This window comes from Ursus americanus, chromosome 10 (assembly GCF_024610735.1).
Source record: "Ursus americanus isolate L20-20 chromosome 10, mUrsAme1.1.p, whole genome shotgun sequence".
In the NCBI taxonomy this organism is placed as follows: Eukaryota; Metazoa; Chordata; class Mammalia; order Carnivora; family Ursidae; genus Ursus; species Ursus americanus.
Window position 1 is genome coordinate 66,707,000 of NC_142136.1, and position 26,370 is coordinate 66,733,369.

A 26,370-nucleotide genomic window follows, 5' to 3' on the forward strand; every position below is an offset into this window, starting at 1 on the left:
ATGCATTTTTATGAAGATATTGCAACATATACCTAAAAAATATTAATGTGTGTAAAGATTACTTATGAGGAAAAGACAAAAACCTTGGGAAAAAAAAGGCAAAAGACCTCAGAAGGAATTCAGAAAGAGGCAACATGAATGGTGACTAGACATAAAAACTTAATTAGTAACCAGGGAAATGCAAATTAAAACTATAATGAGACACTATTTTCCAACTTTTGGATGGGCAAAAACTAAAAGATCTGACACTAATGGGTACAATATACTGCTAATAAAAAAATAAGTCTTAACAATGATTTTGACAAGTAATTCGGGAATAAAATGAAAAATTAAATGTGTGTACACAGTTATTCATCAATTTTACTTGTATAAATATAACCTAGAGAAATTCTTGCTCATATGCATCACGAGGCCTCTCTTAAGAACATTCACAGGAGCACTGTTCCATGGAGGAAAGAAATGGAAATATTCCAAATGTCCACTGAGAGAATAAATATAAGAAGATATATGATACAGAGTAATGAATCACATACATCTAGATGTATTAACAAGGGAGGGTTATTCTAAAAAAACAAATGTGTAATGATAAAGGCAGGTCAGCCAAGAATATATATGGTATAACTCATAAATAAACCTCAAGAATAAGTAAAACTGAAACAAGTATGTTGTTCACAGACATACATGTGCTAAAGTGGTGTTTTGTTCTAGTTAGGGATTAAAAACCCCAATTCAACACAGTAGTTACCTGGGGCAGAGAAGAAACAAAAAGAAAAGTTTGGAGAGAAATAAACCAGGAGCTAATAAGTTAATGAATGTTAACTGTATTATTATAAAACAAGTTACACAAATGTTAAATAAATATTCCTTTCTACATATCAAATATAACATTAAAATAAGACAAATTAATGGGTTAAAATAAGTGAAAGTTCTGTTCTGACAAGAGCTGATTAGGTTTTTTTGAACCTATCTTCCATTGGAACAAATGGAAAGGCTGGATAAAAGATCTTTTTTAAAAATCAGTTTGAAGGTGAGAAAAGAGCTACCAAAGCAGTGAGAATTTGCTGGGCAAAGTTTCAAAAGAGGAGAGAAATCAAGATTTGAGTCTGGCCCTAGGATTGCTTTTCTCATACAAACGATAACTGATTCTGAAAGTGAAGAGACTTACAGATTGAGCAATGCTTTCATCACTGTCACAGAGCAGGAAGGGAAAAAACTGGAATTCTGAGCCCAATAAAGAACAGAGTCCCTGTTAAACACCCCAGAGGTTCTGGGTGGCTCCCTAACAAATGTACCCTATACATAAAGGTGACCAGAAAAAGAATCAGCCTGTCAAAAACTGAAGCCCAGCTTCCAGTCAGTGCATTCTTGCCTGGACCAAACTAATCTGACAATAGCTCAACTACCTGTCAGAAGGAAAGTACGTCGTCTCCAGAAGAATTACAAAATCATTCAGGGCCTCAAATTATCTGTAACATTTTTCACACGCAAAGTCCACCATGCAATCAAAAATAACATGTGAGAAAAGATCTGACCAAAAAAATAAGAGAAAAAAACAGACAAGACAAAAAGAGCCATGGGAGGTCTAGAAATTAAGGCTGATATAAACTTTAACATAATTAAAGAAGTCCAACATTTAAATGACAAGATAGAGAATTCTGGCAGGGAACTAAAAGCTATATTAAAAACTACAAAGAAATTATAAAATCGAAATATAAAATAAGTGCAATTAAGGATTCAATGTATGGGCTTAACACAGGATTAGACAAATCTGAAAAGTGAATTAGTAAACTCAAACGCAGGTCAGAAGAAAATAAAAAATGATGCATGAATAGGGAGAAAAGTACATAAAGGGTCAAACAGCTGGATCACAGCAAAAGAAATTGTACGTTTTGAGTGTATAATCACAACTGCAGTAAGACAGGAAAGAGAATATGAAACAAAAATTACTCAGAACTTAAGCAGAACATCAAAGCTATACATTCAAGAAGAGCTACAAGCCCCAAGAAGGATAAACACAAAGAAAAGCATACCCAGACACATCATCTTGAAACTGGGACCAATGCAAAACGGGAAACATTAAAAGCATTCAAAGCAAAAGAAAAACCTTCAAAGGAACAAGACTGTCAGCTGATTTCAAAAGAAAAGGTAAGAAAATGGAAGATAATGGTACAATATTTTCAAATTACCGAGGGGAGGAAATATACCAGGCTAGAATTCTAAACCTTTAAAAAATGAAGGCAAAGTAAAGAATTTTCAGGCAAATAAAAACCAAGAGACTGCATTAGGAGTAATCCACACTAAAAGAAATACTTCTTTTAATTCTTCAAGTATAAAGAAAATCATCACATAAACAAAAAGGAATGAAAAAAGAAGAGGAAGGGGAAAAGATATTGGTAAATCTAAATAAACATTAACTGTAGGAAATATAACAGTAATGGTCCTGTGTGAACAGGAACACAAAAACCATCAGGAAATAAGGGGAACTGAAGCATGCTAAGGTTCCTAAGAATACTGAACCTGCTGTCCTGAAAGTTTAAAATAGACTAATTGAAATTGGCCTTCAGAAGTCAAGGGAGAATGCTGTATCCTCTAGGATAATACTAAAAGAATAGGAAAATGTAAAAACCAAGTCAGTAAAGGGGAAAACGGAATTAAAAAAATTAATCAAAAACAAGGAAAGAAAGAAGAGTAAAATGAATACAGAACTGGTAGAACTGAAAATAAAAACCAGATGGCAAATTAACCCAAATCACTATTTACATTACGTGTAAACAGACTATTACAAATAAAAGACGAAGTTGAAAAAATGTATGCCAGAAATAGGTTCAGTGCAGTGTGATATATATGCCATTTAGATGAAGTTTTCAAGTCCTCTATTGGGTACTATTATAGTCCATCCTCCCCTCTGAGACTGAGAAGATAAAAATGTCCACTATCACCCTTCTACTGTTTCGAAGGTCCTGGCCAAGGCATGAGGAAGATAAAGAAATAAATGGCATTAAGAACGGAAAAGAAAAAAAAACAAAGCTGTCTTTATGAAAAAATGACATGACTGTGAAAAGAGAAAACCCCCAAATGCAAAAACTAACTAGCAGAATTAAAAACTAACTTTAACAAGATCCTAGGATAAAAGTCAATACAAAAATGAAGTAACTTCATATACATATGCCAACAAAATGCAGTTAGAAAATAAATATTAAAAATTTTATTATCTATAATAGCATCAAACAACATAAAATGCCTAGGAACATACTTAAGAAAGCTAAGACATCTACATAGAAACTTAGAAACATTATCCAGGGAAATTAAAGACTAAGACATATACTATCTTCAGGAAACAGAAGGCTCAGTTAATAATACCATGTTCACAGAGTGAAAGGTGGTATTATAATAATGATGATTGAAATTTATAATTCGACACCAGCCCTATCAAAATTCCAGCCAGGTATGTATATATGCTGGGTTGGAGTGGTACAGGGAGAAGTGACAAACTGATTTTAAAATTCAGACAGAAACAAAACAAAACAATTTAGCTAGAAATGCGAAAGGCTAACAACAGCCAAAACGATCTGGAAAAAGATAATGATGACGGTGTTGAAGCAGCAGTAACAGCAGCAGTTGTCACTGAAGGCATCTGGAAGGCTTAAGCTACTAGATATTAAAACCTGAAAAGCACTCTTGAGAAAGAACAACAAAGCTGGACATATCATGTTCCGGATTTCAAACTATATTACAAAACTACAGTAATCAAAACAGTATGGTACTGGCATGAAAACAGACACAGAGATCAACAGAATAGAATAGGGAGCCCACATATAAACCCAAGTACATATGGTCAATTAATCTATGAGACAGGAGGCAAGAATATGCAATGGGGAAAAGACAGTCTCTTCAATAAAGAGTGTTGGGAAAACTGGACAGCAAAAGAATGAAACTGGATCACTATCTTATCACATACAAAAACAAATTCAAAAGGGAAAAAGATTTGGATGTAAGACCTGAAATCATTAAAACTTCTAGGAAACAGAAGTTTTCTTGTAAGCTCCTTGACATCAGTATTAGCAATATGCTTTTGGAATGGTCTCCTCAGGGCAAAGGCAACAAACACTAAAATAAACAAATGGACTATATCAAACTAAGAATCTTTTCCACAGCAAAGGAATCATCAACAAAAAAGAAAAGGCAACCTACTGAAATGGGAGAAGATATTTGCAAATCATACATTGAATAAGGGGTTAGTATCCAAAATATATAAAGAACTTATATGACTTGATAGCAAAAAACACAACCCAATTAAATAATGGGCAGAGAGGGTGGCTCAGTTGGTTAAGCCTCTGCCTTCAGGTCATGATCCCAGAGTCCCACATCAGGCTCTCGGCTCAGTGGGGAGTCTGCTTCTCCCTTTGAACCTTTCCCTTCTCATGCTTTCTCTCTCACTCTCTCGCTCTCAAATAAATAAGTAAAATCTTTTTAAAAAAATGTTTAAAAAAATGAATAATGGGCCAAGGGCTTGAACAGACAATTTTTCCGAAGAAGACATAAAGATGGCCTATAGGCAGATGAGAAGATGCTCAACATCACTAATCATCAATGAAATGCAAACCAAAACCACAATGAGATATAACCTCACACCTATCAGACTGGCTAGTATCAAAGATACATGGAATACACTGGTAGGTGCCAGAGGCAGGGGTAGGCAGGCAAAATGGCTGAATGGGGTCAAAGGTCCAAAATTCCGGTTATAAAATAAATAAGTCATAGAATGTAATGTACAGCATGGTGATTACAGTTATTGTGTATTTGGTAAGTTCCCAAGAGAGTAAATCTTTAAATTACATTTTTCACAGGAAAAAAAATTTGTAACTCTGTGGGGATGGATATTAACTAGGTTTATTGTGGTGATCATTTCACAATATATAAAATATTGAATCATTATGTTATACACATCAAAATATATAATGTAAGGGATGCCTGGGGGCTCAGTCAGTCAGGCATCTGCCTTCAGCTTGGGTTGCGATCCCAGGATCCTGGGATCAAGTCCTGCATGGGGTTCCTTGCTTGGCGGGGAGCCTGCTTCTGCACTCTGCCTGCCATTCCCCCTGCTTGTGCACACTCTATCTGTGTGACAAGTAAATGAATAAACTCTTTAAAAAAAACTTTTAAAAAATAATATGTCAATTATATCTCAATAAAAAAACATTAAAGGGCAACTTAAAAGACAACCTACAGAATGTAAGAAAAGCAAACCATATATCTGACAAGAGACCTGTATCTAGAATATAAATATAAAGAACTATTACCACTCAACAAAAACACAAATGAGTAAAAGGACTTGTATAGTCTTTGCTCCAAAAGAGATACACAAATCACTAATAAGTACATCAAAAAATGCTCAAGATCATTAGAGAAATGCAAATCAAAACCACAATGAGATACCACTTCACATTCGCTAGGATGGCTATAATCAAATTAACAGAAAATAATAAGTTGGTGAAGAAGAAGAGAAATTGGAACTTTCATAGACTGCTGGTAGGAAGGTAGAATGGTGTAGCCTCTGTGGAACACAGTTTGTCAGTTTCTCAAAAAGTTAAACACAGAGTTACCATATAATCCAGCAAAGGTATATACCTAGGAATATACCTAAAGAACTAATAAACACAGGTATCAAACAAATACTCAAACACAAAATTCACAGCAGCACTTTTCACAATACTCAAAAGGTGGAAACAACCCAAATGTCCATCAATGAATGAATGGATAAACAAATTGTGATAAATATATACAACAGAATATTAATCAGCCACAAAATGGAATGAAGTATTGATACACACTACAATGTGGATGAACCTCAAAAACATTATGCTAAGTGACAAAAGAATGACACAAAAAGTCATATATGATTCCATTTATAAGAAATAAATGGAAGAAGAAATAACTTCTTCAGAATAGGTAAATCCATTAAGACAGACAGGAGATTGGTGGTTGCCCAGGGCTGGGGGAAATGAGGTATGACTGCTTAATGAAAATGATCTGGAACTAGATAGAGGTAGTGGTCACAAAAACTGTGAATGTACTAAAATGTGACTGAACTGTACACTTTAAAATGGTTAATTTTATGTTATGTGAATTTCACCTCAAAAAAAAATGCAGCAAGGAAGACAGTCTTTTCAATAAATGGTGTGGGGCCAGATGGAAATAAAACAATGAATCTTGACATTTATCACATCCACATATAACAATCGATCCTAAATACATTATATAGCTAAATGTGAAAGCTAAATAGATAAAGCTTCTAGAGTAACAGTGTCTAACAGAACTCTGAGATGGCGGAAATGTTCTGTGCTGTCCAACACTAGCAATATGTGGCTAGTGAGCACTTGAAAAGTGTGAATACATTTACAATTATATTTAGTTTAAAATTAAATAGCTACATGTGGTTAGAGGCTTGTATATTACCATACTTCTAGAAAATAATATAGGGACTATTTTCACAAAAGACAAGGCAAAAAAGGCAAGGTAAGTACTAACTAAAAAGAAAATAATGGGTTTTGTTAAAATCAGGAACTTAAGTTTTTCTTAAAGATTTTAATTTATTTGAAAGAGAGGCAAAGAGAAAGAGAGCACAAGCGGGGAGGGGCAGAGGTAAAGGTTAAGCAGGCTCCCTGATGAGCAGGAAGCCCAATGTGGAACAAGATCCCAGCACCCTGAGATCATGACCTGAGCTGAAGGCAGATGCTTAACTGACTCAGCTACCCAGGCGCCCAAATTAAGAACTTCTGTTCATCAAACGACTCCATTAAGAGAGTGAGAGAGCAAGTTACAAAGTGGGAAAAGGTACCTGCTAAACATACTGCCAACAGGATACATAAGGAAATCTTAACAGTGAATAAAAAAGAGACTGACAATATAATAGACAAATGTGGAAGAGGCCTGAGTAGACACTTAACAAGAGGACAGCCAAACTGTCAATACATATATGAAAAAGTGCCTAAGGGCATACTATTCATTACATATTCACATAATGGCAAAATGTTAAAGACCGGCATATCTAGCACAGTCAAGGAATGGTACAACTACAACTCTCACTCGGCACAAATAAGAACGTTAATTGGTGGGGCGCCTCGGTGGCGAAGTCGTTAAACGTCTGCCTTCAGCTCAGGGCGTGATCCCGGCGTTGTGGGATCGAGCCCCACATCAGGCTCCTCCGCTATGAGCCTGCTTCTTCCTCTCCCACTCCCCCTGCTTATGTTCCCTCTCTCGCTGGCTGTATCTCTGTTAAATAAATAAATAAAATCTTTAAAAAAAAAAAAAAAACGTTAATTGGTATAACCACTTTGAAAAACAATTCGGAAAAAAAAAAAGGAGAGAAAAAGAAAAGAAAGAGAGACAATGTGGCAAAATGTACTCAAACGACCTACACGGGGGTGCCTGTGTGGCTCAGTCAGTTGAGTGTCCAACTCTTGGTACTGGCTCAGGTCATGATCTCAGGGTTGTGAGATCGAGCCCTGTATTGGGTTTCTCAATCAGCAGGGAGCCTGCTTTAGATTCTCTCCATCTCTCTCTCCTTCTCCCCCTTCCCTGACTCCTGCATGGGTGCACACACTCTCTCTCTCTAAAATAAACAAATAAATCTTAAAAAAAAAAAAAACAAACTTATACATATTCTAAGATATAGCAATTACCCTACAATAGAAATGCATACATTAGCACACCAAATGATACGTAGAGGAGTATTTGTAACAACAGTATGCATTTAACACTAGAAATAACCTAAATGTCTAGCAACAGAACACAGATTCATCGTATATACGAACAATGGAATACTATATAGCAACAAAAATGAACAAACCACTGCTATACACAACAGGATGGATTTATCTCACAGATGTAACACTGAGTGAAGGAAGCCAGACATAAAAATTTACTCTATATGAATCCATTTATAGAAGTTCAAGAACAGGTAAAATTAATCTTTGGTGTTAGAAATCAAGATAATGGTTATCTTCAGGGAGAATGGAGGGGATAATAATAAGAAAAAGACACAGGGGCTTTTGGGGCCTGGTAATATTCTATTTCTTTACCTGGATTGTCAGTTGGTCAAAAATGCTAACTTTGTGATAACTCAATGAACCATATCCCTAAGAAGTGTACACTTTCCTGATACATTTTATCACAACAAAATTTTTTCATTAAAGAAAACAAAACACAGTAAGGATACAGAAAACTTTAAACACATGATTAATACACATGACCTAAAGAACATATGAAATACTATACGCAGAGGAAGAAAAATAAGAGACACAGCTAAAGAACACAGCCAGAGACAATGGTAATTAACACAGGAGCCACTTGTCTTCAAATTATAGGGCTCCAGTCAACTAAAATTAAATAGCCACAAATCATTAGAGATCTACTACGTACAATTATCTTGACTATTATCCCCACAAACTATTTTTCCATAACAAATTTGTTTAAATGTATTAATAGTATTAAAATATATTAATAAAATAACGATATGAAACATGCAGTAATATAGCTATACATCGCAAGAATTGTAACTGTATCTTAAGAGGAGAAACTTTACCTTCACTTCTTTTAATTCTCCAAAGAACCCAGTACAGTGCTGAGCACACTATAGACACAAAACTGATGGTTACATGTGTCTGCACATGCATGTTTATGTGTGTATGTTTGTGTGTGTGTACATATAAATATGCACACACATACATAAAACTCCACACAACTGTAAGGGGTCAGTTCTCCCACAGCCAAACAAGCATTGCCCCAAAGACAAACTGAAAACAGACAAAATCACTATTTCTTTCCTAATGTTTTCTCCCAGTGCTCTTTTAATTCTCTACTATATGAAGGAAAGAAACAATATTGTCATGACAACCATACTGTGAACTAGCTTGTTAGTCTTCACATTTTTAAAAAATAGATGTCATTATAAAAAATTAACCTACTGTAAAGGTGAAAAAGAACCAACTGATATTTTGTATTTATCAAGGAATGCATTGCAGGTTACATGCCTATGCTCAACTAAAGAGATGTTTCGATGTTGTTTTAGTTCTAATGGAGGCAAGAGCATGTAAAAAAGATAGGAAAACCTAAAAGAAGGCAGCCAATTGGAAGTATTATTCACATCATTTCACTTGTCTCTTTGTTGAATAAAATTTTAGAAGATAATGCTGTGAATAACACAGGTCTAAAAAATATCAATTACCCGATCATTCATGAGAAGATCCTTCACAATGAAAGTAGCTACCAAGGACTTCAAAGGAGCAGCAAACTGATCAGGTGCAAGGAGAGCAATATGCCCAATAGTAACCAATGGTGTTATGAGATGTTCCAGGTTGCTTGGATCTAGGCTCTTATGCAGAGGCTGAAAATGAGAAAAGGAAAACACATACAACTCTATAAATATGCAAATAAACTATTCACATATTTCATGTTCAAATAATAAAAAAATTACAAAAGTTTTAAGATATATACATGGTTTAAGTAGTAGCTTAAGCTTACATTTAAACTTCTATAGGTTATTTATGCCTAAAAGACATCACATTTAAATATTGTCAGGTTTTGCCCAAGTCATATCTTGGAAGTAGATTAAAAAAAAAAAAAAGTTCAGCATGGAGAATCATATTATGTATATTTTATAACCGCATACGTGAATATGGGAGACTGCTAGAGCTCACCAATATCCACTTTTGTTCTACTTCCTGGGCAGGACAGCTATACATGCAGCATCCTCTGCAGTTAGATGAGAATATGTGAATAAGCTCTGGTTAACAGACTGGGGGTAAAGGTGAGGTACGCCATGCCTGCACTGAGGCAAGTATGAGAAGTGTATCTTCTCCATATTCTCTCTCTCTATTCACTGACAGGCTTAATACCAAGGATCCAGTGGGACTTAAAGAGAAGCCATTTGTCCAAAAAAAGTCTATGTGTCTAAACCACTGATTAGAATGCAATAAAAACACCCAGGGGGACTTTTTTTTCAGAAGCCAGAAATAAGCTTTTATTATATAGAGTCACATGCATTTTTGTGGACTTTTGTAGCATCATATATTAAGTACCATAACTAATGAAATTATTTTTATTATTCTGATAGAAAACCCAATCATTAATACACATTTTGCCATGACAAAAGAATGAGACTCTTCATATACCCACACAGAATAATATCTAAAATGTAATGTTACATTTTTAAAATAGAGAAATCAGAAGAGTGACTATAGGGTATAATCACTGGCATAAGTAGAGAGGGAAGAGGACAAAATGTGTGTGTGGGGGGGTATGCACATATACGTATGTGTAGTATGTTACTTATATGTGAATACAGAAAAGTATATTAGAAACTGGTAACACTGGTTACCTCTGGGAATGAGAACTGGGTGGCTAGGAACACAAGGCTGAGGTGGAGGAGAAAACTTAGTATTTTACTATTTGGGTTTGTTTTGTGTCTTTTGATTTGGAAGCAAGTAAATATATTATTAAAAATTTTAGTGACACTTTAAATAGAGTCAATGCTGTCCTCCCATACTGAACACCAAGAATTCAAGGCTTGAAAAACAATATTAAACTGTTCTTCCCCAACACATTAGGGTAATGTGAAGCTACATTTAGTCAAAAGAGTATTTAAATGTGTTTGCTTCTTGCTATTCTTGATGACTTCCCTCAACACTTCCATTGTACACCTAAATGCCAGCTTGCATATATTATAAATAAAAATATGACTATGTAGTTTTTTTCAATAATGAGTATGACAATTTTACACAATAAGATAATAAAATCATTTCTGGAAAAGCAAAATTAATAGTCAGACCCTGGATTCATAGTAATCTCAAGAAGGCCAGACAGCTCTATGAAACCTTTTCTCAGAAAGCTAGCAAACCTATACATTAAAGCAGAAGGGTTACAGATTAGGTTATGGTAAAGATATCAGATATATAATATCAAAATGAAAATAAAAGTACCCTACAAATTCAAGTTATTATCAGCATTATCCTGCTCCTTGTCATCACTGAAAGGAACTGAAAGGAGATTAATCAAGAAAAACAAAAGCTTTCTAAATCAACCACGAATTCATTAAAGTCATTCTGATATACAAAAACAGACCACAGAAAACACCTGCACCCCAAAATGCACAAAATTTAAAATAAATTATTTGCTATATACAACAAGATGATATACGATAAAGACAACTACTTTTCTTCCTCGTTCAGGTCTTAAGCATAATACATGAAAATATGAAAAAGTTAGCATAAATGTTTCTAAACAGTAGCTTCAAACTGTTTTGATTTCATTCAAGGCTCCTGAACTAAAATTATAAGTTTGGATTTTATGTAAAAATGCTAAATATACAATAAGAATACTAAAGATAGCCCCAGATTACACTAGAATAAAATAAAATGCAATGCTCAGAAAGGGGAATAGTAATTTCAAGGGTAGAAAAAATACGATATATATTTTTAAAAAACACAATGTAATCTGATATAAAATTTGGTCAGTGATTATATAAGTATAAATTTGTTTTATATACCAATTATTTGTGTTATACTATAACAATTAGTATTGACAAAATCCCACATAATTCAGCAGTATCTCATAAACAGAACTCTAATTTTCAAACGTAAACTGAATCACCTATTACCTATTATCAATAAGTACAATTTTATATGTAACTACTTATTACCAAAAAAGTTTCCTAATTCTAAATATATAATATAAAAAAATATTATACAATTGTTTGATTCCTGAACTTGTTAGTACTAAACATACGAATAATCAGATATTTTCATATTTTAACCACTCATCAAAATTGATTATACTGATTCAAATTCTGAGAACATACTATAAAATGATACACCTCCAGATGTGAACATTTTATAAAATCATTAATATGTTTTTTAACTATAACATATGAAACAAACAAATTTTTTTCTTTTTACCTCAAATATCTGTGCAAACTGGGTCTCTTTACTAGAAAATATCGCATGGATACAATGAATGGCGTATTTGGCTTGGCGGGGGGGTCCTTTTTTAGATTTGTGATGTAAAACAGGAAGCAAAGCTCTAAAAAAAAAAAAGAAAAGAAAAGAAAAGAAAGAAAAACAATAAACCAGAAAAATCAGCAAGACTCCACTAGATACTTTACCATTTGTATTTTTTAGGTAATGCCTTGTTAAGAACAAAAAAAATCTACCTGAACTCATTTTCAATTCTCTAATTTTGCTTCATACATTAAAAACATAATCCAAATACAAGATTTTTTCCCTCCTTTTCACTTAACAATTCTAAAGAGAAACACGGATGGTAACCCATTTCTTCTTAATGTCAATCCCATTAGCCTTTTCTCTTTTATTCTCACTGCTATCACTCTAGCTAAGCTGCTGCCACCTTATACATAAGACCACTATAATGGGACCTAAACTGTTTGTTTTTCCAGCCTCTTCCTGCTTTGATTCATCTTTCACTTCACACCAACACAATATACATAAAGTGAAATCTGATTATAAAACCTACACAAATTCATTTACTAATTTATTATGTATAAGGCACTATTAGAAGTCCCAAATGCTTGCCTTCATGCTACCAGCATACTAGGGACAAGACAAATGATATTACATAAATTAGCAAAATATGTGTTATGTCAAATCATGACTGCTGTGGAGGAAAAAAAGGAAAAGCAAAAGAGGACAGGATAGGGAATGGGGAGTGGTGTGTGAGTATTAGAATTAGAGAAGACCTTTCTTTCAGATAAAGTAACACTTGAGCAGAGTTCTGAAGGAAGTAAAGAATCACGTAGCTACCTGGAAGAACATTCAGGTATGGTATCATTACACTACACAAAAACTTAGAATGAATAATACAGCAGAATCTCTTGGCTCAACTATTTATTCAAACATCTCACAGTACAAGCAACTTCTGAATCCACCTTCTTACCCAAAACCAACCCAGTGTTTCAGTGCTAAGAATTCAGATATATAATAATTCATCACAGTAATAGCGGACTATCACATAAGACACCAGCAGCAAAATATAATAAAAAGACAAGTGACAAATTAAGGGGAAATTCTGCATTTCGTTTCACAAAGAAAATGTTAACATACCTAACGTAAAGACTTTCTACAAATACAGAATGACCAGCGATATCATGGACAAATGGGTTGGTCATAAAAAAAATAGAAAGCTCTTCAAAAGCAGATACACAAATTACCCTGTGTCCTGTGAAAAGATGTTTACCTTCACTCATTTACCAAAATATATATATATATATATATATATATATATATATATATATATGAATTGAAACTATACTGAGAAGACTTCTGCCTCACATGATGACAGCGTATCTGAGATGGGACATCCTCTCCTACCTTAAGCAAGCAGAAAAGAGACAAACATGTTAAAGGTTTTAGACACTGGGCAACAAGCAGCACATGACTATAATCCCTAAAAGATGGGAAACACACTAGAAGAGTCCTACATCTATCCCCACTTAGTGCATGCAAAGCTCCAGACTGCCATGAAAGGAGAAGTAACCCAATTAGAGCCTGAGTGTCGCACAGAGTCAAGGGAGACCAAGATGGGAGTTGAGGCAGCTATAATTTCTAGGGCAGAGTTCCACAGAGGAGGGAGCTACAAAGACAGTAAGAGAGCTCGAATTCTGAAGATCCGTAGAGGGGTGTCCCAAGTCATTGACTGAATACTGTTCAGTGCCGTGCATGAGAAAAAAACTACCTGAGACCAGGAAAAGAACACTGGAAAGCAGTAAGCCAAAAAAGTTCCCTGACACACACAAGGCTGCTAGTGATTCATGTTTCTGCCAGCCACAGCAGAAAGACCTTGTAATACATAACCAGGAAAAAAATTCATCAAAAGAAACAGGCCCAGAAGTGACACAGGTGACAAAATTAACAAAGACATTAAAACAGACATAAATATTCGCCATATGCCCAAGAAGAAAACATGAACATGATGAGAACAGAAACAAAATATATTAAAAAGACCTAAATGGAACTACTAAAAATGAAAAATACAAAAACTGCAATGTATAATATACTAATAGGGTCAAAAGCAGATCATATGTTACAGAAGAAAACATGAGTGAACTTGAAGACATTGCAATAGAAACTATGTAAAACAAAACAACCAACCAACCAAAAACAGGAAAAAAAAAAAAAAGAACAGAGCATCAGTAACCTGTAAGAAAATATTAGTAGTCAAAAATATATGCAACCAGAGTCCCAGAAAACAAAGAGGCGAGGACAGGAGAACAGAAAAAAATAATGAAGAAATAGTAGCCACAATTTTTCCAAATCTGATGGAAATAGACCCATAGTCTCCCAAATCTCAATAAGACTCAAGCAGAAGAAACATAAAATAAACCATTCCAAGACATGCCATTATCAATTTGGTAAAAACAGTGATAAAGAAAAAAATCTTGAAAACTGTCCGAAAAAAAAATACATATTACATAGAGAGAAACAATACATACAGAGGAACACTTTTCATCAAAAACTGCAATCCAGAAAATAACAGAGTGAAATCTTTTAGGTACTAAATGAAAATAACTGTCAATTGAGAATTCTATTCTGAGAAAAAAAATACCTTTCAAGAATGAAGGCAAAATAAAGATTTTTTTTGCAGACAAAGAAAAGCTGAGATAATTAATTACAAGCAGAACTATACAGTAAGAAATATTAGTTATTCAAGAAGAAAATGATCCCAGATGAAAATACAGATATCTAAAAAATGAGGACTGGCAGAAATGATAAATGTATGTATACAAACAAATCTGAGCATGATATTTTAAAAAGACAACAAATTAACTGTCACATTTGGAGGATGCTAGTAAACTCACTATTTGAACACTGTTCTATAACACAAAAAAACAAAGCATTTAATCTGCCTTTCTGTAGATGCAACGCTGGGGAACCAGAGAATAGATAAGTTCCTCTTTATAAAAGTATTCAGCTAATAAAGGAAGAATGCCAGAATATCACCATTAATTACTAAGTATCATCAGTTTCTAACGTCATAAAAAGAGAAATAACCAGATAACATGTGCCTTCTGAGAGAAGAGCATACCACCATTTATAAAGTGGTCCTGTAACAACAAAAAAGTTGAACTGGAATCCAACCAGGCCTCTGCATTCAACTATCACTTTACAGAAAATATAAGGAACCCATTAAAACATGCCAAAGGCATACAATTAGCAAAAATCAGTCTACGTGAAACTGCAAGAGAAACCTGGTTTCTTTATCAAATACAAACAGAAAAAGAGAATTGGAGGGGAGCCTACAGGAAACAAGGCACTTTAAGAGATTTATCAACAAATAATAATGTGGATCCTGATTTTTAAAAAATTACATTTTTGAGAAAATTGGATATTATTAACATTACACAATGTTAACTATGTGACAAAGGCATTATGCTTATTTTTTTAAGAGTTCTTATCTTTTAGAGATACTCAGATGTACAGATGAAATGGTATATACAGTCTGGCATTTGCTTTTAAATATAAGGGGAATGGGGAGTATGTAGAACTATAAATTAAACAAAAGCAGCTAAGTTATTCATACATTAACTAGTTACTGGATACATGGAAGTTCATTATAATATTCTAGCTACTTCTATATATGTCTGAAAATTTCAGTAATAAAATGTATAAAAAATATGAGTCTCACCAAACGATCCTTTTAGTCTATGGTTTGTGGCTTCTTTGTGAAATGAAAAATTATTATCTTCTGGTGACTTCAGTAACTAAACTCCCTAGATAAGATGTGTCTTCTCATAGATTAGACTTGTCAATACAAACATCCATAATCCCTTTTCTTAGTAATCAAGAGAAAATTACAGGTCACACACAAGTAAAAGGCAATTTTGGTTGGAATTTTTAAAGACAGAATGAGAAATTTTAAGCTCATCCAATGTTCTGCATACTCATTTAAACAGAAAACAGAAATAAACCAAAACAATAAACAAAGAAAAAACACTTTCAAGAATTCTGAAGTACTAGGCAGAGTCTGAGATGTTAGTGAAATGTAAATGAAACAACTATCTTCTGATTGCTTTTTCTATTAATAAGTTCCTATTGGGGCGCCTGGTGGCTCAGTCGTTAAGCATCTGCCTTTGGCTCAGGGCGTGATCCTGGGGTCCTGGGATCGAGCCCCACTTATCGGGCTCCTCTGCTGGGAGCCTGCTTCTTCCTCTCCCACTCCCCCTGCTTGTGTTCCCTCTCTCGCTGGTTGTCTCTCTCTCTGTCAAATAAACAAACAAAATCTTAAAAAAAAAAAAAAAAGTTCCTATTAAAAGAAATCCTTTATTCCCTTGTTAAATTGATTTTCCAATTCAAGGTTTTTTCCCCCCGATGATTTCATACACATGTAGAAAATGCAAACAAAACTGAAAAACACATTTAAAAACCACTAAAGAAAAACTCAAAATTCCCCTACCCTGAAATAATTACTGTTAACATTTTGGTGAATATACGTCTAAAATTTCTCTATACATGCATAAATACACTAAGTAAATGAGGATACAAAATACGTAGTGTCTGGAAACATTTTTTCACCAACGATGCTGGAGAGAACCTCCTATGTTAAGTATTGCTAAACACTAATTATTTAGTGGTCATATGTCTCTTTAGTGGATAGCTATACCACAACTATTCTAACCAATCTCCTACTGATGAGCATTTACATGTTTTGGATTTTTTTTCATCTTAACAAAATCGTGAACATCCTTATGCTAGCTATTTACATACAGTTTCTGAGCTTTAAGCATTAAACCTCCCATAATCTGCTCTGAGATGCTGGAGATATAAACCTGAAATTACATTTCCTAGACTCCCTCAAGAGCTGGCTTCCTGTTAGGTTCTTCCAGTAAGAGACCCCAGAGCTTCTTTAGGCACTCTGTGCAGTAGTTTCAATACTCTCCCAGCAGCAGCTAGGACACTCCTACTGTGTCAGCTGGTTGGGTGATATTGACAGGGCTCTTCCGTCCAAAGAACAGTCCTTAACACCAATTCTCAGTTGTTTCTCCAGCCCTAAGGGTGGTTGCTGCTTCCAGCAATTCATAATCTCTGGGTTACCAAAGTAACCTGTTGCTCTTTCATCCTTCAAACATCTGTATTAATTAATTTACATTTAAAATACCTGGTATGGTTTTTGTTCCTCTGACTAGACCCTGACCCACATTAGGTAGGTATCTTTTCTAACTATCTCTGGGATAAGTTCCAGAAAATGAAACTGCAGTGCTGAAGACTGCATACATTTTAAGTTTGTACGTATTATCGAATTACCAGCCCAGGAAAGCTGAATCACTTTATAATCCAATCAAGAGAGCACCATTGGAATGCTAGCTTACAATGGTTATAGCACCTACATGTTTTCTTTTGTATTTGCCTCAATTAGTATTAATGGACATAAATGTCTTTTCTTGATTGGAGGGGCTGGATTTCCAGTTTATGAATTTCCTGTTCACTTCCTTCGCTAGTATTCTGTGAAACCTGTTTTATTTCTGTTAAGAGTCTTTATACATTAGAGATATTAACTTTTTCTAAGTTATGCATATTGAAAATAGTTTGCCAGCATACCATTTGCATTTTTCACTTATTTCATGATTTTTGCTTTTGTCTAAATGGTACTCTCCCTCACTAAAATATAAGGGCAGAGTCTACTCATTTCAACAGAACCTTATATACTCCAGTACCTTACATACAGTATAGGCTCTATAAATATATTTTAACAAATGGATTTTTAATAATCCTCCTTTTAATAATGGATTTTTGATAATCTTGGACTCATCTCAAATATATGAAAAATCAAGATAAGCAGTCTACATTGATTTTCCCTTTCAAAACAGCTTGCCAGTTATTTAGTGGGTAATGTAACTTTTCCTGACTAAATTTTTTGTTAAATATTATTTCCCTCACTCACTAGTATAAGGTTGCAAATTTCTTGTATATTTTACTCCTAGGTCTTCTGGTTTTTACTCCTACAATATTTTCAAAACAGTTGTTACTGGTATATAAGGAAAGCTCTGGATTTTTACATACTTATTTTGGCTATCTTGGTTTTGATAGTTTTTCAGTTGATTCTCTTGGATTTTCCATGAAATATGGTAATTTTTTTTTTTTAAAGATTTTATTTATTTGACAGAGAGACAGCCAGCGAGAGAGGGAACACAAGCAGGGGGAGTAGGAGAGGAAGAAGCAGGCTCCCAGCGGAGGAGCCCGATGTGGGACTCAATCCCGGAATGCCGGGATCACGCCCTGAGCCGAAGGCAGACGCTTAACGACTGCACTACCCAGGTGCCTCGAAATACAGTAATTTTGCTTCCTCCTTTCCAACACATGTACCTCTTTATTTTCTTATTGAATTATAATGGCTAATGCCTCTAAAGCAATGTTAAATCATGGCAGAGATACTGTATTATCCTCATTTTGTTCCTATTTTTACTGGGAATGACGATGCTTATTGGTTTGAGACAAATTTATTATGTTATAAAGACACTTATCCTATTTTATTGGATTTAATTATAAATAAGACTCATTTTTTTTATCAGAAGCCCTTTTAGCATCTATCAGAATGACCTACTATGTGCCCTCTTCCCTTTTACTCAATTTTGTAATAAATTGTAACATGAATATTAGGCTTACTAAAACCAACCATCTTTGTATTTCTGAAATTAACCACATTTGACCATAATATATATATTTTTTAAGATTTTTGTTTAAAGATTTTACTTATTTGTGAAAGAGAGAGCATGGCGGGGCGGGAGAGGAGGGAGGGGAGAGAGTAAGGGAGAAGCAGACTCCCACTGAACCCAGAACCCAGAACCCAGAGCCAGGAGCCAGGAGCCCTACATAGGGCTGGACACAGGGCCCAATCTCAGGACCCTGAGATCATGACCCGAGCCAAAGTCACATGCTTAACTAATTGAGCCACCCAGGCGCCCCAGCCATAGTATATTTTTGTTTTACTGTAGTAAGCTTTTTACTAAAAATTTACTTATAATTCTTGCAGCAATATTAGTAAGATCTGTCTTAAATTTTCTTTTAAGGGAATATTTGTTATCCAGTTTTAGCACTCCTGCTAGTTATCTTGGCTTTATGAAAGAAGTAAACTGAATGCCTTTTTTTTTTTTCCTATGCTTTAAACAATTAAAAAGAATTAGAATCCTTGGTTTCTTGTAGATGCGAAATACTTCCTATAACACACACTTTACTGGGACCTTTTATTGGAGGATACTTTTCTCAATTTTTTTTTTTTACAATTATAGCCTAATTAGGTTTTCTCCCATTCTTCTTGAGCCAATTTTATTTATTTACATCATCCTTAAAAGTAAAATCCGAGTTTTCAAATATTTAAAACACAGAGACAGACACATCTAAAATTTAAATACTGAAAGTAAAATGATGAGAAAAGACAAATCAGATATGCAAACAAAAAGAAAACAAAAGTTGGATTGAGGGGCTTAAGCAAACTGAATGCAAAGGGAAAAAGTATATACCTTGGTAGACAAAGTTCACATTACAAACCAGGTAATTAATACATTTCCTGAGACTTTCTGTCCTGAAGAATATCCTTCATTAGTCCTTAAGCACAATTTGGCTACTCAGTAAATTCTTCAGTTATATTCTTTTTTGTCCCTGAAAACTCTCTAGCTGTTGAATCATTAACTTCAGAAATCTTATGTAGCTGAAAGAAGTGAACCTCTTTATTTTTCCATTGTACATAATACACTTCCTTTTCTTTGCTATTGATGTTTGTGAAATCACTTCTGTAATCCCTGAAAATTCAGTAAATTCCACCAGGATGTGTTCCTAAAACATGAGTCCTCTTGATCTCCAGATTGACATTTTCATTCATTCTAAACAAGTCTATTAATTTTTTTTTTTTACTATTTTCCATTTTCCATTATTCTTTTATTTCCTCTACAGAAACCAAAGAGGGCTTTTCACTATCTGCAAATGATTTTCTTTAACTGCCTTAATTTCTATGCCCACTGTTTCCACGTTCTATGCAATTTTCTCATGCTCTATCTCCAACTTACTAATTACATTTTTGATATTGTTTACTCTGCTCCCTGCTGCTCATAATATACTTTATAATACAAGCATGTTCCTGTCTTCTTTATCCTTAGTCCTGCCACTTCTCTTTTTATGTATTTTTTTTGTTCTCTTATTTTTCCAGATATCATTTGCTGCTTAACTTTCTTGGCAGTTTAGAATGGTTTAAAATTTTCTTTTTTCCTAGAAAAATTCAATTCTTTCAAATAGTGATTATCAGCTTTCTATGGAATACTAAAATATCTGCTTAGGTTTCATGTTTGTTAATTTATTTGTACTCTGTTAACTCATCTTTGAATAAGAGAAATTCTCTGGCTCTGCCACTTAAACAAAAAAGCAGATAGGGTCTCCCTGATGACTGAACATTGAAATCAAAGCTCCCAACTCATTAATCAGTTGGCTAAGTAAGTAGCATGGAGGAAGGCGCTGGGACTAAACGGACCAAGTTCTTTATCTCCGTAATTTCTCTCCGAGTCTACGGAAACCCTGTCAGTGATGAGAACTAGCTCCACCTGGACTATGGCTCTAGCCTATGCTTATAAGAGGACTCTTAGTTTTGATACATCTCCCTATCTGGGGGTGAGCCAGACTCCTGAGAGACAGGAGGAGTCAGTACGGAAACCATAGTACATCATCATTTTTGTTTAGTGGGCAAGCGCACAATATTTTCCTACTGTCTGTAAAGTTGGTAACAAGACATTTGCTTCACAATTCTACTCTAAGCCTCACCTCTAAGCTTTGCTCCTCCTGCTAAGGAAAATAGGTCAGCCCAAAGAAAAATGGTGTGACTACAAAGTCTCTCCTTTAGTTCTATGACAGCAGAAATGAGGCTTTCCTTATTTCTCTCAAAGCCTGCCCATCCCTCAATCTCCTCCTCTCAATTAGCAAACAACCGAACACTTACTATCCATCCCCTTATCCCTTATTCTCCTGATTCAGTAATATGTGTATCAACTGTCAATGTTCTCACATTCAATTCGGTCTAGATGACTTATTTAGCAACAATTCTGTCCAGTTTGTGGTAGCCTCTACTTAGATATATTTTTTTGTTTTGGTTCTTTGGAATTATTTTGATGAATTCAAGGGAAGATAATTTAATAAACACTCAACTCTATCATTTTTCCTCAATATGGACTCACGCAATTTAATCATTTAAAACATAAAATCTGCATACATATTTTATCTCCTGCAAGACATATACCATGAGCTATTTCATCAAGAACAGTGCATGCACACACAGCAGGTACTCACTATCAGTTAATTTTCCTCATGAGAAACATTTGAAATATACTCAGCATATAAATCAAATAGTTTTAAGTACTTCAGTTCCATATTAAAGCAGATGTTTTAAAATGCCCTTTGCATGTTCTAAAATGTCCACCTCTCAACCTTGCTCTTGTAGTTCTCCTACAAATATATCGAAGTTTCTTTAAGATATAAAGGGTACTAGGAAAGACAGTCTAGGATAAGAATTAAAACTTCCAGTGAATAAATCAAGCAAAAACATGCCCAAAGCCCTAACTAAGAAAGGAACTGTGCCATTATGGATATGGTACCATAGGCATTCAGACAAACAGGCCTAAATTCAAATCTTCACTCTGTTATTTGCTAGCTATATGACCCATAACCATTTACCTCAAGTGAATATTAGCTTTCTCATTTGGAAGATTAGGATAATTTTTACACTATACTAAACTGTTAAAACATTTAAATGAGATAGTAGAGTAAGTGGGCATTCAGTAATATAGTGTTATGTAGTGTTTGTATCTCCAAACTGATCTCTGATCTGGAGAATCACAGCATCATTCAAAGGAAAATTCATGCTCCGCATTCCCTTAAAAATTAAGAAGTCAGTTCTTTTTTTTTTTTTTTTTCTTTTAAAGACTTTATTTATGTATTTGAGAAAGAGCGCATGAGCAGGGTTGGAAGGGCAGAGGGAGAGAGAGAAGCAGGGAGCTGGACTCAGAACTCGATTCCAGGACCCAGGGATCATGACCAGAGCTGAAGGCAGATGCTGCCACCCGGGCGCCTGAAGAAGTCAGTTCTAAACAATAAAGTTTCTTACTCAGGCCAAAGAGAATATGATTATGAAATTCTGGTATGTTTCAACGATCATTTAAATAATGCCTTTGTACTATTAATAGTTTCTAGAATTAAGTTCATATGAACAAAAAGAAATAACAAAAAGTGTACCTGAAATTTTAAGAGCTAACTTTGTCCAGTCTCTTTCTGAGGTTTTTCTTCCACATGAAGCATGTTACCCCAGCCACAACTAACTGGAATAGTGGCTAAGCCAGAAGTAATGAGGTAGATGTAAACTAACCACCAATGACTATGGCAAGATCAGGACCAACTATCAGATACACCCCTCCAGGAACAGGGTGGAGAGATGCATATAAGAGAAGTAAGCAGGGATCCATAGAAAATGAAGACTTATTGTTTTGAGGTATTATAGAACCTTGAATAATCAACCAGCATTAGAGATCCCAAAGATAACAGCACAATTTTCAATGCTTGGAAATACTGAAACACACACAAAAATACACTGCTGTTAGGATGTTTATTCCATACTTCCCTGAGTCAAATAAAATAAAGCACTGCTTCTGAAAATTTTCAATACCTTTAATCACGGAGTATACTGAAGAGTCCTATGCACAGTCCTGCTGAAATTCCTTTGAAATTTCCCATTACACATTAAATTCATGTGAATTGTTTACTCTATGCCATGATATTAAGAGAATGTTTTACTATAAAATTGTTTTCATTAAAGCATTTAAGCAAAAATCAATGCTTCAGAAAGAAATGCCATGTTTGCTCCACATTTTCGTGAATCGTCTAAAATACCAATCAGTGCTTTTTCCCCGACAAAATGAGAATCTAAACTGAATGGTATAAATTTAAGATAACCTAGACATGATTTCCTCAAAACTTAAAAGATTCCAACTATTACATAAATCAAAAAACAGTAACTTATTTTTCTATTTTCTGGAATATTTATCAGAATAAACTTACGATCTGATATGTGGGAAATCCTCTTCAATTTTGCTTCCTGTGTTTTTAAAAATTTGGAGTGCAGCTTCTGCTACTTTTTCATCATCCATTTTCAGACAAGCCAGGAGAGATTCAAATGTTTCAGCAGAATGAAACGAGATGGGATGTGTAAATGAGAGTACCTTAAAAAAATGAGTCATAAAAATGATCTGTAAACCCTTTCCATCTTTACGATATAAACCCAAAATATTACATACTGGAAATACTCAAAGTAAATATAAAAATAATTATGCTAATTAGTACATGAGAGCACTATAAATAAAGTTTAAAACTTACTAAAATATGTAATAGATATGTTCTAGTGTAGGAAGATTGCATGACCTAACAAAGACATTTCTATCCAAATTAAATTACTCAATATAATTCTTTTCAAAATAATTTAGATTTTAGTTAATGTGTGGGTTTTTTGGAGGAGGATGAGAATAGGAGAAAAGGAACAAGAAGAGAAAATTTAACAAAACAGCCCTAGTCTTTTAAATAAAGGTCATTAGAAGAGACTAGCTAATAACATTTTTGGAAAACAGTTATCTAGGAAAGAGGGTTAAAACAACAGATCATAAAAGCTATCATAACATTTACACCTGTTACAATTATCAAATCAACATGGTACTAACATAAGAAACAAAACAGAAAAAGTAAAACTTTTTAGTCCAAACATATATAAGAACTTAGATTATACAGAGTAAAACAGATTATAAAGAAGGAACAGAAAATGAAAATGGATGGGATTTTTAATAAATAGTCCTGATAAAAATATACAGCTATATGGAGAAAACCCAATTAGATCCTCCCCTACAATATATACTTTCAAAATAAATTTCAGATGAGTTCTATTTCAGATTGAAAAACAAAAATAAAAATCTTCTGAACAAGACATAATTTTTAGGCTTAAACAACTGGAAACAAACACGGAATGTAAAAGCAAGCAAGCAGTAGAAAAATACATTAAGTGTAATGCCATATTTGTAGGATTCAGAAACAAGCAAAATAAGTGATGTTATTTAGAGATACACAGATAGACACAGATGATAAAATTAAAAGGACAGTGAGAGAAAGAATAATAAATCCCAAACAACAGAACAATTTAGAACAATTATACCTGGGGGATGTGAATCATGGGAAAAAACTACTCAGGGAACTTCAACAGTATTGTTAATACTCTATTTGAGTTAGCATCCTATTTACTTTTCACTGTATTCACTTTATTATTATACTTTATAACATATGTAATAAAATACATTTAATTTTTATATATCAAATATGTCCTATAAAAAAGCAAGGAAAATAAAAAAAATCAGTTAAAAAGAACAAAAAATTGAAATATAGTAGAAAATGAACACAAGATTAAAACAGAGAAAATGAACACAGGATAAAAATAATAAATTCATCATAGGGAAACGCTAATGATTATACAAATTAAAACATTATTTTTACTTATCAGATTAGCAAATCTCTTTAAGATTTACAATATTCCATGTTTGTGAAGATAGGATAGGCACCTTCATTCACTGTTGACAGAACTCTATATGGGTATAATTTTTCTGTAAAGGAATTTGATTATATACATCCAAAAATTCTGAAAATGATCATTCTCTTTATACTGCAGTATTGTAAAAAAAAAAAAAAAGACATCAGCAAGAGATCTTAGATATATTTATCTTTTTAGTGATTATAAGAAGAATAAAATTAGGAAAATCTAAACACCCAGGGAAAGAGTTCGGAACTCTATGGCACTGCAAAAGTGGACTAATTACCATTTCAAAAAATACAATATTTTTACTATGAGCCAGATGCTCAGAAACTTATGTACATGACTTAATTGAGTCCTCTGTGAGGTAAGTGCTATTATTATCTCAATTACAGATGAGGAAGTGGAGGCAATGAACTTGTCCAAAAGCATCCATCTAATAAGTGACAGCCGTAAATCAGATCTGGTTTTTTTTTTGACACTCTTAGAAACACGTCCTTAAAAAACACTGATAAAAATGCTTATAATTTAATAAGGGAAAATAGTCAAGATACAAAATTGTATATATTCAGTCTGATCCCAACTATGTAAGTATGCATTTTTTTCAAGATTAAAAGGAAAACAAAAGGAATGTTCATGTGTGATAGGCTTATGAATATTTTCTTCTTTATAATTTTATATTTTCTAAGTTGTCAACAATTAGCTGATTTTATAATAATAAGTAAAAGGCAGTAGTATATTTTAGCTAACAAAATAAAAGATAAAATGGAGTTTTAGGAAGAATTTGGCTCCATGTTTGGTAGGGCTAAGCACTTTCTTTGCTCACTAATGAAAACTTCAAATTATAATCTGCTATTTTAATGTAATAATACTAGGTAGGCTATATTATACAATTTAAACCTGAAAATATTTGGCTTACATGTTAGAGGAAATGTGCAATTTCTAAATTACCTAAAATGATTGAGAAAATTTTACTTCAATTTCTATAAAAACTTAAGAAGCAAATCTCAAGAATAAAAAATATATACTATGTATATGTTCAACAGTTATCTAATTAGGCACTTAATTTCACCACAAGCGTACTTACCTTAAGCAGTTCAAGACCTGCCCTGATGGCCTGATCAGTTGGAACACCCTCATCTTCATCATCTGCTGTTCCATCTATTGATTTATTCACTTGCTTAATAAGAGCACTAAAATATGACAATGTTTAAGAAAAATAATCGTGAATTTTTTTTTACAGACCACATCCAAACACATAAAAATTTGACAAAGCTGTTTTCCAAACATTACTGCAAGACAAAAAATTATAATAGGTATTTTAAGATACTTCTTCTCAAAAATAGTATTTTCCCTGTCCATTCAAATGAAGTCCAAATGTTATTTGATTTGCTATTTATTAATGTTACCTATATTTTTATTCTTGCATTTTCCATGGAAGAATCATGCCCAGACACATGAATAGATGTTTTCTAATTATTTGAAATTCATTACTTCTTAAGTAAATAGAACATATACTGAAATAAAGGATAAATGGCAGCATTAAGCACTTTTAAAATATTTACCAAATATTACTATGTGTCAGGCGCTGTTGTAAGAGTCAGAAACACACAGGCCTGTTCCTAAAAGGTGTAAAAATATCTAGATAACAGACATATAATAAAACTTCACTAGAAATTAGAATAGATTAAAAAGGAAACAAAATTCTTTGAAATTTTCTTCTAAAAACAAGCTTAGGTTATTTTAAAATAAACATTTATAACGCAA

The 26,370-nt window shown here is 33.7% G+C and overlaps 1 protein-coding gene across 7 annotated transcripts in view; it reads right to left on the reverse strand.

Moving 5' to 3' along the window:
• The window catches only part of PDS5B (PDS5 cohesin associated factor B), a 186,464-nt gene that overhangs the window by 36,642 nt on the left and 123,452 nt on the right, over positions 1-26,370 (reverse strand). For all 7 annotated transcript variants that reach the window (XM_087865205.1, XM_087865202.1, XM_087865201.1 and 4 more), the window contains exons 18-21: positions 25,691-25,796; positions 23,097-23,257; positions 11,955-12,078; positions 9,227-9,385 (exon numbers count right to left, since the gene is read on the reverse strand). In XM_087865205.1, the coding sequence (XP_087721331.1) occupies positions 9,227-9,385; positions 11,955-12,078; positions 23,097-23,257; positions 25,691-25,796 (550 nt within the window). The remainder of the gene's footprint in view (positions 1-9,226; positions 9,386-11,954; positions 12,079-23,096; positions 23,258-25,690; positions 25,797-26,370) is intronic.